At 42.9% G+C, this 19,859-nt stretch overlaps 1 protein-coding gene across 1 annotated transcript in view; it reads left to right on the plus strand.

The window, feature by feature from the left end:
• Positions 1-19,859, plus strand: part of LOC144936892 (N-terminal EF-hand calcium-binding protein 1-like) — a 40,949-nt gene that overhangs the window by 13,464 nt on the left and 7,626 nt on the right. Inside the window, exons 4-11 of the mRNA XM_078864097.1 lie at positions 57-82; positions 1,757-1,854; positions 6,129-6,265; positions 10,052-10,173; positions 10,806-10,885; positions 12,116-12,166; positions 13,240-13,352; positions 16,813-16,890. Coding sequence (XP_078720223.1) covers positions 57-82; positions 1,757-1,854; positions 6,129-6,265; positions 10,052-10,173; positions 10,806-10,885; positions 12,116-12,166; positions 13,240-13,352; positions 16,813-16,890 — 705 coding nt within the window. The remainder of the gene's footprint in view (positions 1-56; positions 83-1,756; positions 1,855-6,128; positions 6,266-10,051; positions 10,174-10,805; positions 10,886-12,115; positions 12,167-13,239; positions 13,353-16,812; positions 16,891-19,859) is intronic.

The raw sequence follows: 19,859 nt of genomic DNA on the forward strand, positions 1-19,859 counted from the left end.
GTAAGATTGAAATATTTGTTTGATATGTGCGTGTGCTCTTTGTTTGTTTATTGCAGCAATCTAAGTACTGATGAGCTCTGCGGTGAGTGAATGCCCCTTTTTGTTGAACCTTCCGCGTGTCTTTTCGATTTAAAGCTTTCGTGACTGCAGGGATTCATCTTCTTGGTTCTTTCGGTAAAGTCACGTAGAAGGGAAATAATAAAATAATAAAAAGAAAACATAATAAAATAATTCTCACGACGTTTCGGCCACAACGCAAGCAGCCGTCCTCAGGTGAAAAACAGGTCTGTTGGAAAGACTTATTTTATTATGTTTTATTTTTATTATTTCCCTTCTACGTGACTTTACCGAAAAAACCAAGAAGATGCCTTTTGCGTGTCATTTAATACGTGACAAAAACAATGGGACTTGTAATTGTTAATGATATCATTGATTTCGTATTCACTATACCTTCCAGTTTGGTTTCATATAAGGAATGTCGTTCCCTTTTTCAGTGTGTTGGCTAATAACATGGCAAAATCAAATAAAACAAACATGGCCAGTGTAATACAATGGCAATGTCAGCTCCGCCACGGTGGCTGTATAATTAATTTAATTGCAAAGTGTCAAGAGAAATTGTTGAAACTGATTTCTGTCACTTTTATTACAAGCGGGCGGAGATCAGTGTTGCAGTGGTTAGCGCACGACACTACCAACCCAGCGACCTGAATTCGAATCCCAAACTACGGCAAACTGCGAGTGGTGACCTCCTGATATGTGAACCGGTCCAGGACTCCCGCCAGAGGTCGCAAACGGGTTTTGATTCCTTACCCGTACCCGGCCGCACCAGGGTCGCAAATGGATACCCGTACCCGGCCGGGTACGGGTAGCCGGGTATCGGGTAGGGTACGTGTATCGGGTACCCGGTTGCGACCTCTGACTCCCGCACATCACCAACCCACACTGACCAGGGTGGTGAAGTATGTTCAAACACCCCCCCCACACCCCATTGCCAGGGGTCGACAATGAAAATGACAATAAGATAATTTTTTTGCTTTCAAATTCGGTATATAAAAAACAACTCTATATTGTAAGAGCCGCAATGCATGTGAATAGGGGACGGTCCTTAATACACAGCGTCACGGAGCAGTCCTGCAAGATTGCAGGTTGCCAAACCTAGTGCCCTTGGCCACACGACCGAGATAATCCTTCATTAAGCAGAAGTGCAAACAAAGTGCTGTTTATGAAACACTGTCATAAAATCCCAAACTCTGTGTGTAAGGGAAGGATGGATTTTAATCACACAGGCATATTGTATCCAGCCCCGCATAATTAACCGCTTGTATTTCACGGGCCTTGTCAAATTCTCTTGTAAAACATCAATTAACATTTCATTTTTTTTTACAAATAACTGCCATTTAAAAAATCAACGCCAACTACTCAATTGCATGCCACGTTGCTGTGAGCAAACACATATACACTTGGTAATGAATTAATGAATTCACACACTTGTTGTGTAACACATGCATATAAACATAACCGATCAAGTGCCCATGCCCTGGCTAGTTAGGCAAGATCACTGTATTGCCGTAAAATATCAAATGTATTTATTTATGTTTAAGGAATTATTATTGTTGACAAATGTTTTTTTTGGTGTGGTTGTGTACCACTGCCAAAGTAGTCACATCACCAAATAATTGTTTTAATTTCTCTGGCACACACAACACTTATGACGTCTGTCTCTCTGCATTGTGTGTTTTTTTTTCTTTATCTTAAGAGTACTTCTCAAGGCACCTAGGAGCATATGGCAATGTCCTGTCAGCCTTGGAGCAGTTGAACCATGCCATCCTGAGGGCCATGGATTGCACGAAGCGGGTGAGTGCTCGTAGCCTTCGTGATCACGTGGCTAAAAAACTAATTGTGAAAAGAAACATAAAAACATATCCCTTGTATCGTCTGCACAATCTTGTTTGGGCACCGTTACCCTCCAGAGTATGGAGAGAAAATTGCTGCGGGCTGTTAGGAAATGTCTCCAAGCCAAAAAATGATCGCACTGACAATCACACTGATTCTATTTACCATTTTAATGAAACATTGAAATAATGCATTGTCCCTACATTCGGCCGAACATAGAAGGCATTGAAATTAATGTTTCCCAGCTGAGAATGCCATATTTTGATGCAATTTGTTGGTATAATTGTCGTAAAAATATGTATTTTTTCCATTTGTTCTGGTAGTTCTATATATGCAAGTATGATATAATTACATTTCCCCTTAGCATTCCACCCATCGGCACTGCACTAAAATCAAAGAGAATTATGTTCAAATAATATCCTTGGCCTCATAAAAAGTTTAAATTATTTATAAACGCTTTATGAGGATGATAATTTTTTTTGTCAGAGAAAATATGTATATTTTGGCTTAATCTGCTGATTCCTTACCAGTGTCAGATCTAGCTTTCATTGGGATTTAAGCAATATCTTTCAACGAGGGTTGCCACACTCTAACGTACAAAAAAAAATATGGGAAGAAGAATATTTCGCAGTTCCAGAAGAGGAGCGAACTAAATTTGAATGCATCATAATGAGTGATGAATTTTTATGCAAGTGACAAAAAACCCAGGATTTTTTACGTCCACAGAAGACTTCGAGATTTCCTAGGACAGTTACCTCTTAAAGAGGAAGGTCTGGGGTAGCCTTGACATGTGGCAAACCCTACTTCCAAACAGACTTTGCATTATCCGATGTCTACTCCAGAACTAAATATGCTTGGGTCTATTTGCTGACATCAAGACAGAGTTTGGAATCTGTGCGGGAGAAATCTAATTAAATATGATTTTGCATATAGACACTCATTAGACAATCAATGCATATAGACAATATGTATGTTGTAGTACTTGCTGTATGTGTATTCATTCTGACTATTTAAAATGTTGTTTCTTTCACTTAATTAACATGGTCCATTGATAATTAAATTATATCACTGAGTTGGAATTTTTTACATGTTGTTGATATTTCATTTATTTTTCTATACAGCACTTAAAATAATTGCTTAAAATTTAAACAAAACAGAATCATTTAAGTTTTTTGGCCAAGTAAAAACAAGGCCTCAGTTGGGAAACCTAGATCAGAGAGGACCACAGCCGAGTGTGGCCTCAGTTTTCATAGGCCTGACTAAACTTAAACTATCTTGTATTTTACCAGGTAAGGTCCACTGAGCTATATAGCTCTTTTTCAGAAGCGACCTGGCCACCAATGATAGCTCAACGAAGTGGCTCATCACGTGGAAATGTATAGAAGCTAAATACTCCCAAACATATGTTTCTAATTTGGGAGGAAAAACTGGAGGACCCAGAGAAAAATCCACACGACCACGGGGAGAGATACATGCAAACTCCAAATATGCAGGCATCAGGATTGGAATCGAACCAATGACCTCCTGCATACCAGGCAAGAGTGTTACCATCTCGTCACCGCAACGATGGCTTGGTCTGTTTGAACCAGACTGTGCCTCAGCTTAGGTATCCTGTTTTAGGCAATGGCTATGAAATCGTTCCCAATTTTCAGATTAATCTGAAATCGTTATTTATTCAGATTGATCTGAAAACGTGATATCACAGTAGGTGATGTCACTTGCTGTGATGTCACCTTCATGGCATTATGCAGCATCGGGGGACATCTAAATTGTAGGCATGAAGATATGTAAAATGAGTAAATGTGATCTGAAAAACTAAAATTCTGGAGATCTGAAAATTTCCTAAAAAATATGAAAATCCAAAATCTTAATTGTTTAAGTCCAAAAGTCATCCCTCCTATGGAAGACAATGCTATTCAATATTTAAGTCTGTACATTTTCGAACCACAGCCTATCCTGACAAACATTAAATCCATGAATACCATTTGCAAGTCCCTTTTCATCTAACGATCTGTGGGATGAGTGTTTCAACGCCGAAAATACTTTTTTTTCTCTAAGATTTAATTACATGCCAGAGTGAAAGGGCATACAACATTGATCTCATTAGAGCTTCACAGCAACCAGAGCTGTCAGGGCAGCCTCCAGTCAAGTCGATGTAAGTTATCTGAGTCGTTTAAATCTGTTAGTTCTGTCGTGAGATCAGAAGTCGCAATCGGGTACCCGATACCCGTACCCTACCCGATACCAGGCTACCCGTACCTGGCTGCGTACGGGTACCCGTTTGCGACCCTGGTGCGGCCGGGTACGGGTACGGGTAGGCCGCGAGTCACTGGTGAGTAGCCGTTTGTCACTCATTTCGGGTAGGGTACGGGTAGGGAACGGGTACCCGTATCCGGCTGGGTACGGGTACGGGCCGCCGTTTGCGACCCTGGTGCGGCCGGGTACGGGTAAGGAATCAAAACCCGTTTGCGACCTCTGCGTGAGATGCAGGCGCTTTATTAATGGGGCGGCGTTCTCATCTTGAGGATCTAGGACGAAGCGAGTCCACGCAAATTGCAGACTCTTTGCGAATTGCTTAAACACCCTGTTTGAGAACAATTATGTGTTGTGGCATTTTAATATGATTTCCATTCTTAATTAAACTTTGCTCGTATGCATGCATGGATACGTGTGGAAACCTTATTTTACTGAGATGCCATTACATGGTTATGCTGAGGAACAAAAATTCCACCCGAAACATGTACTCAATATTTATATAAATGAATCGGGACCACAAACTTAATGATGTCAATAAAGTTATATTTTTTAATTGTGTAATAAAAGGCAATGCTACATTCACTCTCGTGTTCCATAAACGTGCAATTTTCAGAAGTGCAAGCCTCCACGGAGTTTCATTATTTCTGGACTAGTGAGCGGAAAACTGGAGGATTTTGTTGCAACCATTTGTTTAAAAAGTCTCCATGGTGACACGAGTGCCATCACCAAAGCGTTATATATCTCTGTGCTGAAATATATAAATCATATATAAATCATCGGCCTTGATCCATCCACTGTTGGATGAATGCCTCCCAAATCCATCTCCATGTTTCGCAATGCAGCAATCCACGTAGCTTCTGCACACAGGCTAATTTCATTGCTCCATCTACGAGGTGGATGGACCTTCTGGCTGCCACTCCTAGTGAACGCAGTACAGTATGTTAAATATATATATTTTAACCGAATACAAAAAACATGCGCTTGGACATTTATCTTTTAAAACATGCTTATTCTTGATTAATCTTAATAACGTGGAGAATATCGCGAAACATGACGCTTCGCAACACGGTAATTCACGGTGTCATTGTACAACAGACCCCGCAAACAGCACGGCAATTTGGATGCTATTGATTCTCCGCATTGGCAGTCACCGTGCACTTGAGCACCGAAAGGCTTTGCCGTATGATGGAAACAAGGCACTCGGCAGCCAGGAGACGCCATCTGACGGTGCCCTGGTTAGTCGGCCACAGAACACTCCCGTGTCACCGCGCAGATTTGGCAAATGTGTAGGAACGTAAAGGGCAGGGCAGTCCTTGTCAGGTAATAACAGGGGGTGTCTAAAGTGTATTTTTCTCACGCAAAAATACAGTTTGTTAAGGGATGTTGCTGTGGCGCCATTGGTATCGCAATGGACTTGCAATCCAGAAGTCACCGGTTCGATCTCCTCGCATGGCAGTTGAAAGAAATGGTGCAAATTTCTTAAATCCCCCGCAGCACCCTAATTCCACTCTCCCCACCCAGCAGGCATAAATGGGTTCACCGCAGTTAGCTGATCGGCAATCCGTGCGTGGTGGGGTAGTGGCGTAGCCGCTTGGTTGGCATGTTGCCCCGGTGCAAGGAACGCAAAGGTTCCATATGGTTGGTGGTGGGGATCGTTGTGTTTGTGTTGCACACTCGAAATGAAGGACGTTGGGCAGGTGCTCCAAATCGAGGGCAAACATTTATTGTGATTAATCTTTTGGCCGTTTACTTGTAGAATGCAACAGCACGTGGTGTCACACACAGCAATCTTCACCGAGTCGCCATTAACCACGTGACTGGTGTACACATCCAGTTAATCATGAACCCTGCCAGCCCCCCCCCCCACAGGCCCAACTCACTCATCACATGCTGGTGTACACACGTGCGTTGATGTACTGCACAGCACATAAGGACTTATTAAAAGAGTGGTCCATTCCTAATGTGCCACACTTGTCCAGGACTATGCGGACGCCAGCGTGCTGCAGCAGTTCGTGACCCGCTTCCTGCTGCGGGAGACCTGCTCACAGCTGCAGTCCCTGCAGGGCTCCCTGGAGTGCGCCACGGAGGCCGTGGAGCGACAGACCTGCCCGGGCCGGTGCGTCCGCTCGCACACTCGGACTGCCAGACTCCCGTTACAGAATCACACACCACCCCGCCAGAGCCCGATTATCCTCGGAGCAAAAAAGTAGGTGCATGTGTAGGAGCTACACATGTAGTAGTTACATGTGTAGTAGCTACAACACGTGTAGGAGCTACGGGCCCTGCACTTTCAAGGGCCCCGCGCTAAATGCTTTCAAGCTATCAATTCCGGTTCAGCGATTCTGCACTTGCTTTATTACTATAGTACTATACTGCCTTCAACTTTTATGAACGACTGGGTGTTTAAGGTTAGCGATTTCGTCGTATTATCTGGCTGTATTGCAAATGAAAAATGACAATTACTTTACTATGCAATTTGTGCTTTAATATTTGTGTTTTTGTTTAATTTAGGGCCCCTTTATAACATATGCTACAGGCCCCGCGCTAGCTTAATCCGGCACTGCACCCCGTGTGTTACTTCCAGTCTTAAAATGTCACCACACGTCGATGTGTTACACCCAGTCTCCCACTCACATCTATATTGCCCGTGTGCTACTACCACTATTTTTATTTTACCAGGTAAGGGCCACTGCGTTATAGAGCAAGGTTGCTTTTTCAGAAGCGATCTTGCCACAAATGTTAGCTCAACGAAGTGCCTTATCATGTGGACATTTAAAGCAGTCAAATATTCTAAATGCACGTTTCTCAATGTGGAGGGAAAAACCGGAGGACCCAGAGAAAAAAATCACACAACCGCGGGGAGAGAGACAATATGCAGACGTCAGGCTCGGGATCGAACCCACGTCCTACTGTATACCAGGCGAGGTAATTAACATCTCCAACCCATATCCACATTTCTGGTATGTTAGTTACATCCAGTTTCTCATTACTCCCGGTCTCACGCTGACGTTGACGCCCAGTAGTTTATATTCTTTGTGTCTTTCGGTAAAGTCACGTAGAACAAAGTAATTTACAAAAAACTACGACGTTTCGATTGCAACACATCTCCTGGTGGCGATTGCTTGTGTTGCGATCGAAACGTCGTGGTTTTTTGTAAATTATTTTGTTCTACGTGACTTTACCGAAAGACCCAAAGAATATTAATTCCTGCAGTCACGACAGCTTTAAGTGAAGACCCAGGAGTTTGTCCGGGGTCTTTCACTCACCGCCGCAGGTCGGTCTCTTAGACCCACACTGACAGCATTGCTTTGCCGTTACTAATACTCGTATGAATTTTGAAGGTAAAACACATTTTCAACATACGTGCTTGAAAGACAACAGCAGTTGTGTTTCCAGGTCGTTGTAATCATAATACTAATGATGATGAAAAAAGTAGAAAAGGCTCCCAAAAAAATGTACACTTCTAAAGTGCCTTTCACCCGGAGGTCACATGGCACTGTGCATTTTCCAAAATTAAGAAATCCCAATAAAGGAAACAGGCCAACACCAGTTAAATCTAACCCCAATACAAATTATTCAAACAATAGAGAAAAGCCATGAAAATAAGTGCATCTTAAGGCGATATTTGAATAAACTGAGGGATGATTACTGGTATACACAAATTTTTGTTCATTTTTTAGAAGCCAAGTCTTATCGTAATATTAGACTTGATTGCGCATGTTATTCTGGTAAAAAAAAGCCTCCATTTCTCAGTTGCGTCTTTCAGTGTCACTGCAGGGAGTCCACTGAAAATAAATTTCAAACTGGCACTGGGGGAAATGTGGGTCGCTATTAGGCTGTAATCAGGAAACTGACGAGTTGAAACGCAATCAAGAGCTGCATGGGACGGCCTATCACTGTGATGATCTCAATTTGTCTGGCGTTACTACCAAACATTGCCTTATGCATACTGTTCAGGAGCAATGCAAGTTTCGGGTAATGGCCTTTAATCAAACAATGTTTTGATCATTTCTGTAAGATGCATCCTATGCTTTTTTTTGTCATGGAGCCGTGGTGTTTAATAATAGCCCATATTTTCTAACACCAGTACTCACACGTATCCTGATAGTCTGTGCGACATCGCATCAGTATTCAGAGATGGTTCTCCAGACCAACACAAATCATCGCAGCTTAAGCCAGGGCTAGCCTGTTGACCCATCACAAAGAAAATGCGATAATAATTGAAGGCTGAACTCTAAGCCACAAGCAGTGCAATTCTGACTGCATGTGCCCATTGGAGGATAGCTGTTAAACGATTTCCCAAGATGCCACTTGGCAGCGTTATTTAAAGGTTATTTTTAAACAGCGCTTTGTCATTCCACTGCTGCACGAACACCTCCCCACGCTGTGTCAGTCATGATGATTATTTGACCGTAATTCTCTATACTGGTGAGTGTGGGGTTGGTGAGGAACCGAGGTCCGTGTGTGTTAGTGAAGGAGGCGGGGGGGGGATAAACCGTTACAGGGGTCACTAACCAATGATGTTCGCAGTGGCCAGAAATCGAACTCAGGTCGCCAGGTTCATAGCCACCACTCCATGAGCATTTGAGCTTGCTGAATGTCATTTTGTGGTTTACTAAGAGCACTGACTGAAATTGAAAATTCCAACCCTGAAGTAAATTTAAGCTGGCATTTTTAAGTCGAGGACGCAGTGTTATTCATTTTAGGTTGCGTTGTTGAACGCATGTTTTATACAATCTTGATATTTCATGCCATGGAACAAGGTGTGCATTTGTAACGGGCTTCTTACACTCAAATGTGGTGTCATATGTCAGACAAATAACACGCGTGGTTGCATAAACTTCTGACTGTTCACATGACTACAATGACAATTCTTTTTTGAAATGCATGCACTGTATTATGGGAAATACTGAACAGCTAACACTGAATTAGCATCCTCCTTAACTAAATGGTAATTGTGCATGTTACTACAGCCAGTTTGTCACTCCACTGCTGGATGAGGGTCTTGTCACCCCATGCAGTGCAGCACATACGTGGACTCCACCTGTTCCGTCTGCGTGGGATAGAGTGTTTCCCCCTCGCACGTGTCGGTTTTATCCACGTGATCCGATTCCCTCCCACATGTAAACACTCACGAATTGGCCCAACGCAGAAGATCCCTGGATTTAATCTTCCACGAACCTAGATGGTCCACGCTAAACCGCATCCGCACAAACCATGACAGATGCGAATACCTGATGCACAAATTGAAAATCAAAAACTCTCCAGTGTGCGACTGTGATCATCCAGAACAGAGCGTACAACATATAATGACGCAATGGCCCGATCCACAAATACGAAGGAGACATCACAGCGATGCACCTCCGATTCTGCTGACGCGGTTGTCCCTGTTTGACCACCTGGATGAGACATTGCAGTCGTTGCTCAGGTGTCAATGGCACCTACCTTCGCCGCTTGACTGTGGTTCCCCGTGCCTCCCGAGTAATTTTCTGTGCATGAGAGTGAGCGAATAATGGTTGCGTTATAATATTATGGGTTTTTTTTTAGCATACTACACCATACTGGTCATTGTAGGTTGGTGAATGTAGGGTGAACGCAGAACGTGTCATTTTTACTGCGCTGCCCTCTACTCTCCGCAACGCCTGTGGAAAGTACTTTGTGTGTAATGAGTGCGACCATTAAAATGTAATCATTCGGGCATTTCTGACGGGATCAAGGGTGCATTCCGCGTGCTTTAGTAAACACCGTGCTGTAATGCAGCGTTCACATTTAAGAAGGTGAAAATGGACAGCCTGAGAATTCAAATACGGGCATCTCCCTGTGTGTGTGTGTGTCTGTTTGTGTGTGTGTTTGCGGTTTGCATGCATGCGTGTGCGTGCGTGCGTGTGCGTGCACGCATCAGGGTGTGGGTCGGCAGGTCAGAGGTCGCCTCCGTGAGCCGCACCGTTCGGAAGACCGGCCGCCGAAGCCAGAAGAACAACGGGCTCTCTCCGAGCGACGGGCAGCACCGGGCAGCCTTCCCAGGCAGGGCTGCAGCCGCACTGTGGATGCCCGGGGTGGGGGGTGGAGGTGGTGTCGGACTAGCGAATGGTTCCTGGTGGTTACTGGGCAGTTCACGGACTGGATCCGTGAAGTTGACCCCCATCCCCCCCATCTCTCCCCTCCCCACCCCACTTCGTCAAAGATGAGGAGTTTTACCGCAACAATAATTATTTTGCGTACTCGCATGTGCTGGCTGCGAGTACTGTTTGTGCGCTACTGTGTATGTAAAGGTTTCACCGTCAGCATAATCGGCGTTTATGTCACCCTGTTGAGAGGAGAAAATGTAATATTTGATTTTTAGACATCCACAATTTTGGGGTTCTCTCAGTTTTATCTACATGTGGGGAGGTGCAGATGCCCACGAAACCCATCCCTGTTCCCAGATCTCTCTTTGCGCCCAGAATTTCATCAATAACCTCTGGGCCCTATCATCATTACACTTTACAGCCTCTCCTATCCCATCAGATGGCTTTTCACGGATTCCTCATAGCATACAATCGTTGTCTGACATTTCGTTTCTGTATCAGGCCTGGTTGTGGTCTTTCTTGTGTGTTTTAAGAAGAGTCATTGTGTTTTTAATCATTGCAATTTCCTGGCTCTGAATCTTCTTGTAGTCCTGAGTCCTGACTTCGAGAGCCCTTGGAACGCCCAGCTCAGCCGTCTGGAAAAGCTTCTGGATAAGTTGGAGACAAAGGTGAGGTCCCTCACTGCTGGGGCCATCCTTTACGGCCTACGCCACTCATTATCCACACCTCCACAGGGCCGAATAATCCAATAGGCACAGCAGGCACTGTGCTTAGGACGTACGAAAACTAGAGCGCCCATGAAAAAACATTTGACAATATTTTTTGTTTTTATGATAAAAAATGTTTTTACTAAATATCTTCTTGATCGATTAAAATGAACGGCATCCTTTTAAAGCTGCGTCATGCGATGTGATCATTATAATCACGGCAAAAAAATTGTTGAAGAATTTTTCGCTCATAATATTTTTAGGCTTACGTTGCTCTTTCAAAAAAATGATCGCAAATTAAATCTGCTTATTTGCGGCACACAGCGCACTCCCATCGAATTAGGGCACAGACCAACTAATGCACGTATCAGTAATGACATCTGTCCAGCGGCTGGAACTCGTACCGCGTGAAACAAGCGGAGTGACAGTGGCAGTAGTAACATGGGGCAGCAGAAGTAACAAGTGTGGAAAGTTATCACTGAAGGCCTACGAAACAGAAGTGCCTAAGGCCTACAAGAACCTTAATCCGGCCCTACACCCCCATACATAGTGTCGATGTAGTCTGCATTTTAAACATTTTATTCAGAGTCTTAATCTAGTCCATGTCAACCTGTGAAATAATAATCTGTGGAGTAATGTGTTCATTATCTTAGTCTACTAAAGCAGTGAAACATTGAATCAATTCTCAATTATTAAATGTCTGTGTGAGGGTCGTGCAATTCCTCTCTCACTTCCCAATATTATCATGGCAGCCAAGCTGTGAACTCGGTAAAAATGTATTTGGCCAATCATAATTTTTTTGTTTTCCTCGGGGCTCCGCTGTCTTGCTAAGCAATGATCTTAGTCCTAGTCAGCGCCTTCATTCGGCATCATTAATTTAATACCATCACAGTCGGTCGTGCTTTTGTGTTTGGTGGGTGGTCTTAGTCATCGTCACGCTGGATGGCTTTCATGGACTCGTGGTCATGGTTGACTCAAATTAAATAAACACTTTTGATGATTTTTTTCGTCAATAAATTCGTGAAGAAAATTCACACTTGCTTCTACATCTCCTGTACACCTGGACCAATTGTGATCATCAATGGCACGTTGTTAATAAGCCCTGTTTCAGTTACTTAAATGTACAAGTGTATGATGTGCAAGTTGACGCATGCAAGTGGTTTAATTACGAATTCTTTTGCTGGAAAACAGGAGCTGAAACTGGAGCCTCTGGAGGAGGAAGAAGTGGAAGGAAGTGACGCTGTGAGTTGGGTTTGTCTCGTGTTGTTGTTGTCATTCATTCTCCCTGCCTGTGGATCCATCACCAGTTCACTCAATAACGCCGTCTATGCTGCTCCTCTTTCCATATTTACAATCAACGTGCGTTTAGAGTCTTTGGCTGTTGTAAATTTCCACACGATAAGCCACTTCGTTGAACTATCATTTGTGGCAAGGTCGCTTCTGAAAAAGAGCTATGCATCTCAGTGGGCCTTACCTGGTAAAATTTTAAAAAATAGTCTTGCTTTAAATATGAGTTTAGTTTCAGTGAAAAGTCTGTGCAAGTGCAAGGCACTGTTTTTTTTGTATAATTATAACATCCCCACTCGTTTTGCTTCCAATTATATTCTTATCGTGCTGTTGGCATCATATCAGGAGATGAAGACATCTTCATTTGGATCTCTCACAGCGAGCAGTGCACTACATTGTGTCCCAGAAAATGCCATTCAAGATTATGTCAGAGAACTACTTATGGATTTCGTTAAAATGGGCCTCTCTATTCATGCCATGCGAACACATTTTAATCACCCAGCAAAGTTTGTCGCAAAGCAGTGAAATACATTTAGAAAATACATTTTTTAGACGTAGAATTCACCATATGAACTGAATTATCAAATTCTGTTCCAGTATAATGTTTTAATCACAGGTGGCTCAGTCTTCTGAAACGGTATTAGTCCCCCTGATCCTACCCGGCCAGTGGATCTTCTCACTCTCGCCATATGTATGTATGTTGAACTTCTTTCACGTGTACGTAGCCAACCGTGCTCATCGGAGGTGCGAATGTGTGTGTGCCGTTCCGGCCTTTGTAGGTGCTCGCGAACAGCACTTGCCCCAACAGTCTGTTTAAGTCTAGATTTGAAGCTTTCGTGACTGCAAGGATTCATACTCTTAGTTCTTTCGGTAAAGTCACGTAGGTAAAAAATTTAATTAAAATAAATTTTGTTTTTTGTTTTTTTATTAATTTTAATTTCATTTTTTACCTACGTGACTTTACCGAAAGAACTAAGAGTAAGTCTGTTTAAGGCTATGCGGGGGATCTTTGTCTTTGTTTTTGACAGCACGTGCTGCTGGTGCAGAGGCAGATGCCCGTGCAAGAGGAGCATCTGGAAGCGTTCCGCCAGGCTCTGAGGCTGTACGCTGAGCACACGATGGCCGAGGGTGGATGTCTCTAGTGAGGAGCACATTCAAGCACGCACGCACGCACACGCGCACACGCGCACACACACACGCGCACGCACACACACGCGCGCACGCACACATGCGCACGCACCGGCACGTACACAGGACACACGCAAACGCACACATGTGGATGTAAGTTTTGGTTTACCGTGACTTGTGATGTGCGTACGTGTTAAGCGTTCACATTGTGCAAATATACACAGGTTCACAATTTTTTTTTTATAATTTAACTTCCCCAGAAATTCGTTTAATCGTGATAATTTGAGATTACGATTCGATTTAAGAGTTAATTTATATTGTCCATCTCATACGTTCTGTCTTTTATTAGTTTTATCATCCTTAACGTGTTTTTGCATAAAAGCATAAGGATGTAGTTTAATCGGTGACTGTATGGATAATTAAATGGCAAGTGTGCACTTGTGTAGAACACTGGCATGTGTATATGCAGCACCCCTTGTGTTTGTAAAAACATTGCAGTGAATGTTCGGGGAGTGAAACTCAGCCCTGCGACAATAAACATGCAGACGCACAGGCATTGAATGTTACGTAAGCAAATGCAGACACAAATTGACAAACAACACGCACAGGCATCACCGAAGAAAGTGACTCCATATCTATGCTGTGTTCTGTTTTAAATTACATTGGGTCCGCAACATTTGCAGCACAAGCGATGCTCAACTCTAAATCCATGCCTTGCTCCTTGCTATATATAACCAAGGCTTAACATTTATACATGCATATATATTCTTTTTGAAGTCTCGAGAAATGCATTATTCCTGGGAGTGTATTCTTGTGCAAAGTAGCCTCTTTAAAAACATAAAGTCAGGATTGCACACATGTTGAGTGTACTCATGCTCTGCAGCTGACAGCAAAACTTCAAAGTGGAGACTTGGTTTTGAGAGTGTTTAACCCACAATGCCTTCGCATCGTTAAGGAGTTTTAAAGCCATAGGCCAGGGGTCGGCAACCAAAATAACAAGAAGAGCCATTTCTTTCCAATTCGGTACAAAATTCAGTATTTCAAGAGCCGCAATGCATCTGAGTACATACTGTACATACGTACATATCGTCAAGAAGCAGCCCGTAAAGAGCCGCATGCGGCTCCGGAGCCGTAGGTTGCCGACCCCTGCCTTAGGCGATGTCGATGTGAGAGATAGAAGTCTGTCACCTCTAAGATTCTGGCTTAAAAACCTATTTTTTTTAGTAATGCGTGTTCATTAGCTTCAACACAATTATACAACATTAGCGTGAGCATCATTATGGAGAATATAAGTGACTAAATAAATATCAGACACTATGTGTCCCCCATATATCTGTCTCTCCACATAAACAATAATGTTGTTTTGTTATACGTCCCCTAGGACCCATATCTTAAAGAGAGGGGCCTTCCCTATAACATCTGGATATTCACCAGCATCGATTCAAGCAAGCTTGGCTCTGCTGATGAGACAATATATGAAAACCAATTCAGAGTGTTGCTTGTACTGAATCATATCTGCTGAAAACATGCACTCCTAAACTGAACTGAACTATTTTTGTTATTTTACCAGGTAAGGCCCACTAAGCTACATAGCTCTTTTTCAAAGGCGACCTGGCCACGTGTGTTAGCTCAACGAAGTGGCTTATCAGGTGGAAGTTTATAGCAGCCAAATACTAGAAACGCCTATTTCCAATATTGGAGGGAAAAACCGGAGGACCCAGAGTGAAACATGCAAACTCCAAATACACATACGTCAGAGTCGGGTTCGAACTCACCATCTCCTACTGATGGGGTTTTCCCCCTTTTTTCTGGCAACAAAACTGAAACCTTTTTACAAAGATTCATGTCTGCATTGACCACAATACTTGCAGTCAAAGTGCAAACAAAAAACACACTATGATTATATATGCATTGTCCTTGAAACTGATTGGTCCGCACCAGAGACAGCTTCCTTTTGAGCCTCGTCTCAATTGGTGCTCGACTAGATGACGCCAAAAGGCGTACAGCTCAAAGAAAATTCACTATCAAAGTAATGAGGGCTCGGGGTACGCATCTATATTTTGGTACTGGCAAAGGAGGTCTAATGATGTAACCATCTCCTGTATGCCAGACGATGTAGTTAACATCTCACCACCGCGGTGCCCTTAGACATAGCATCCAGTAGAGTGTCTGGCAAAAGTAAGTTCCCAATCCATACGCATCGTCTCTTGTAATGTTGACTGGCCGTACATTCCAGCACATCGGCAACAGCCAGGCAAATTGCATGTAGAACTGATACATTGGCCGACTCATAAAACTTTGCATTGAAAATGTTGGATATTGTGGGTAAACAGTCATCTAGAGCGCTGTGACTCTCACCAGGACAAGTGGATTGAGAAACGAACGAACGGTCATCTAGGAATGGGTACATAATTTGATTCGCATTTCGATGTTACTCTATCCCAGGGGTGGGGAACCTTTTTTCTGCTAAGTGCCATTTGGATATGTATAACATCATTCGCGGGCCATACAAAATTATCAACTTAAAAATTTGCCTGTGAAATTTGGTCAAACATTTAATTAACTCACCCCTAATGTGATGGCTGGAACTGCTTCTCTTTGGCGAGGCGTGTGACGTTAGCTGGTATTGATGATGTTGCTACTTGCAACTGCTTTTCCAGGTTTGCTCCTAGATTTATTGAATTTCGAGTCCCGCCTGTTGTTGCCTTGGCAGGGCCACAGAAAATGATTCCGCGGGCCTTATACGGCCCCCGGGCCGGACGTTCCTCACTACTGCTCTATCCACATAGCTTTACTTTGCTGACTGCAATATAATTAAACCAACACATGTGTGATGCTGGATGGCAGTGGGGCAGGTGCAAATGCACAAATAACACTCAACCCATTCGTCAATAACACTGCGCTAAAAGATGAGCAAACGTGTTGGGTAATGGCCCTTCACAGCAGAGAGATAGAGGTCAGATAGAATGAAAGAATAATCGTTGGAGACTCAGCTATACATAGTGGGGCACCGATAGGGATTTCATTTTCAGTCTTGGTTTGGACGAACAGCCGTTAACTGCTATCATGTGAAGCTACCCACGACAGCAGTTTATATTTAGTAGCAGACAGAGATTTGAAAAGTCAAGAATGTACGTACAATATAATTTCATTGAGTCAATTTATCAAACGTACTTGTGGTTGTAGAAATTCTTGAAATAAAATGTATAGTGGAGTCTCCAACTGAAAATCACTCAATTTATCTGGCCTCTCTCGTTCTCTGCTAGAAAGAGGGCTCATTGCACTAAACATGTGCTATAGTATATTTTATTCCTTTTTTAGTCCCCGTGCCCAAGGTTATTACATTTCATATGAAAAAATTCGCGACACTGCATTATAATCGCTACGTGTGCATCGCTTAGCCAGTTCGTCGAGCACATTTGTAATGTGGTGAAGTACATTGAATGTATTTTTGTTATTTCTTTATTTTGCAGCATTGCTGTCCAGAAACTTGCTGTCGAAGCAAAGTTTGTGATTTATCAATTCTGGGAGAACAGCTCCCTTTGGAAAAGGTGAGTGAATGAGACGTGTTCTGAACAAATTGGAAGCGATGCTTGAATGATTCTACTCCCGGGTCTCCCACTTGCACCACCCTGATACTCGGATCCATCTGCTGACTATCCAGTCCCAAATCAACTACAAGGTTTCTCTCAGCCTTTTCAATATCCCCGATAGACTCATCGCTGCTTCCCTTCCCTCTCATCTCATTATACTCCACTTCACTTGCTCTGTGCTCCAGCAGCCAAGGTTTTCTGTGGCCCCCAGTCAACCTCCGTCCAGTGGGAGGCTGCCCATTCCATGAATTCAAATTATATTGTACACGTGAGCATGAAATGTGACTAATGCAGTGCTTTATAGCTTTGGTATTTCCATCCACTTGCTTGTTAGTGAACCCTAAGCCGTATTTATTTAAAATGTAATATCACCTCCACTCAAGGGGGTATAAAAACATTGCAGCACTAAAATAAAATGCAAAGAAAAAATGAAATAACGTTGAAGTAAAAGCCGTGAGAAAATAGTGAGTTTTGCTCTCCCTCCAAAAACCACACCGAGGCTCGTAGCGTGCCGCATCACCGCCAGCGAGGTATTCCAGATCCTTGGGGCAATGCATGAGAACGCCCCGATCCTCCAGCGTCGCGCGCAATAGCCGAGGTCGGGAGAGTAAGTAGGTCCTGCTCAGAAGAGCGTGGCGTGTAAACCGCAGTCGTATGACAGATCGGTCGGGCCCGCAGGTACATTGGATCCAAGACCATGCAGAGCTTTATAGTGATGGGACACTGAAGCGATTTGCTTTGTTTGGGTTTTAACCCGCAAGCCCACCATCTGCAAATACATCCTCATGGCAAACATCACGCAATGTAGAGCGCTTAATGAAAATTACCTATTGCCTAATAATGCAACCACAATGCGTTAAAGTGCATTGATATATGCTTTGAAAGTGTTTGTATTTTAATTAATAGATCTGTGATTAACCCGGTCGGTATGCTTATTTGGGTTATGCAAATAATTACAAATACCGTAATAAGGTGGGTATCGTGGCACAGTGGTTATCACACTGCACAATTATCTGAACTAGTCCTGAGTACTACCCCACCCCTCTCATGTACCAGAATGGTGAAGTATGGTAAAATAATGCCCATGTCCATCATGGTTTGGGAAAGCGCGATTATTTTATTTACATGATGAAAAAAACTATCATTTACCAAAGAATGCCTCGCTTAGTCTCGACAATCTTTTCCAGGAAAGTCCTACATTGGGATGTTAATGTCAATAATCATAACTCAAAATAATCATAAACGTCAATGCGGTGAATGCAATTTAAATGAGCAAACAATGTCTCATTCACATGCAGCATTCATCGCTCCACGTAAAAAGAGCAAATAAATAAAATCGCACACAGCCCATCCACCACGCATGGCCTTCTGGGAGTGCCTAATTTCAACCTAATTGTTTCAAGACAAGAAAATTCTGGATCGATTTTGACATACAGTGTCTCATCTGCAGACTCAGGCTTCGTTGAATCAATGCTGGTGAACTGCCTATCTTAAAGGCAAGGACCCACTGTTTAAGATACAATGTTCCCAGTTAGACGCAACATTGCATAATACATAACTCTCACTAATAACTGGTCGAGAATATAAATAATAAAGTAGATAAGCACATAATAAATCTCCATCATATCCTGTATCTGAATCTCCACGTACAATAAGTATTTCTTACACAACCAATCAGCCGCACAGCCTTCTGGGAGTGCATCATTTCAGTATCGTTATTTGAAGACCAGCAAACTCTGAGCTGGTTCCTTCAATGAGTAGTTTGCATGTGAGAGGAAACTGGAGTACCCAGAGAAAACGTATGGCTATAATACCAAAAGCACTGCACGGATGCATTCAAGAATCCATTCCTGTACGGTATTGCCATCTTTTGGCCATCTTGCTCGAGATGTCAATTGTTGTAAAAAAAAAAAACACTATTCAGATACAACCACTACATGGACTCATGCCATAATTTTGATTTATTTTTAAGAAACCCAAATAACAACACGCAATATTCAGTCTCTCATAGTGTACATTCACTGAATACTACAGTCTATTATACTGTAAATGAGACTTGACATTAATGTATAATGTTAAGCAGTTGCTACGAGTTTTACAGTACTTTTTAGTTCCACAGTATTTACAAAAGGATGTTTTTATTTTCCCAATCACAAAACATGCACACACCCTTTAGGCAAAATCTGACAGTAGTTCTGCGGTTTTATGAGTGCTCCTGAGAAATGAGATTAAATACTACGGCCAATTATCATAACCACCATTACTCGTAATTCTAGATTTGAAGCTTTCGTGACTGCAAGGATTCATATTCTTAGGTTTTTTCGGTAAAGTCACGTAGGTAAAAAATTTTAATTAATAAAAGTTAAATAAAAATAAAATAAAAATCACGACGTTTCGGAGGCAACACAAGCTTCCGTCTTCAGGTGGAACAGTCACAGCACGATAGCTGTATCAAGTGAGAGAAATTCCAAGAAACCCGTATTTTTATATATACTGGTTGAGGGTGGGAGGAGCCAAGGTAGGCCCTGAATATTATTTTTGTGAGGTTCGGTGCGGCTGAAGCACGCTGCTAGGAATGAGCCTTTGTTGTGTAAACTAGGTGCGGATGATGTAAAGGTGCGTGTGAAAGGGACTGAGCCTTTTGTTATGTAGAGATGATGCGGCTGAAATCGCTGCCAGGAAATGAGTCTTTGTTGTGTAGAATGGTTGACTGAGCCTTTTTGTTATGTAGAGATGATGCGGCTGAAATCGCTGCCAGGAAATTAGTCTTTGTTGTGTAGAATGGTTGACTGAGCCTTTTTGTTATGTAGAGATGATGCGGCTGAAATCGCTGCCAGGAAATTAGTCTTTGTTGTGTAGAATGGTTGACTAAGCCTATTATTATGTAGAGGTGGTGCGGCTTACTCTGCCAACGGAGAGGCGGAATT

Source organism: Lampetra fluviatilis, chromosome 17 (genome assembly GCF_964198595.1).
Source record: "Lampetra fluviatilis chromosome 17, kcLamFluv1.1, whole genome shotgun sequence".
Taxonomy (NCBI): Eukaryota; Metazoa; Chordata; class Hyperoartia; order Petromyzontiformes; family Petromyzontidae; genus Lampetra; species Lampetra fluviatilis.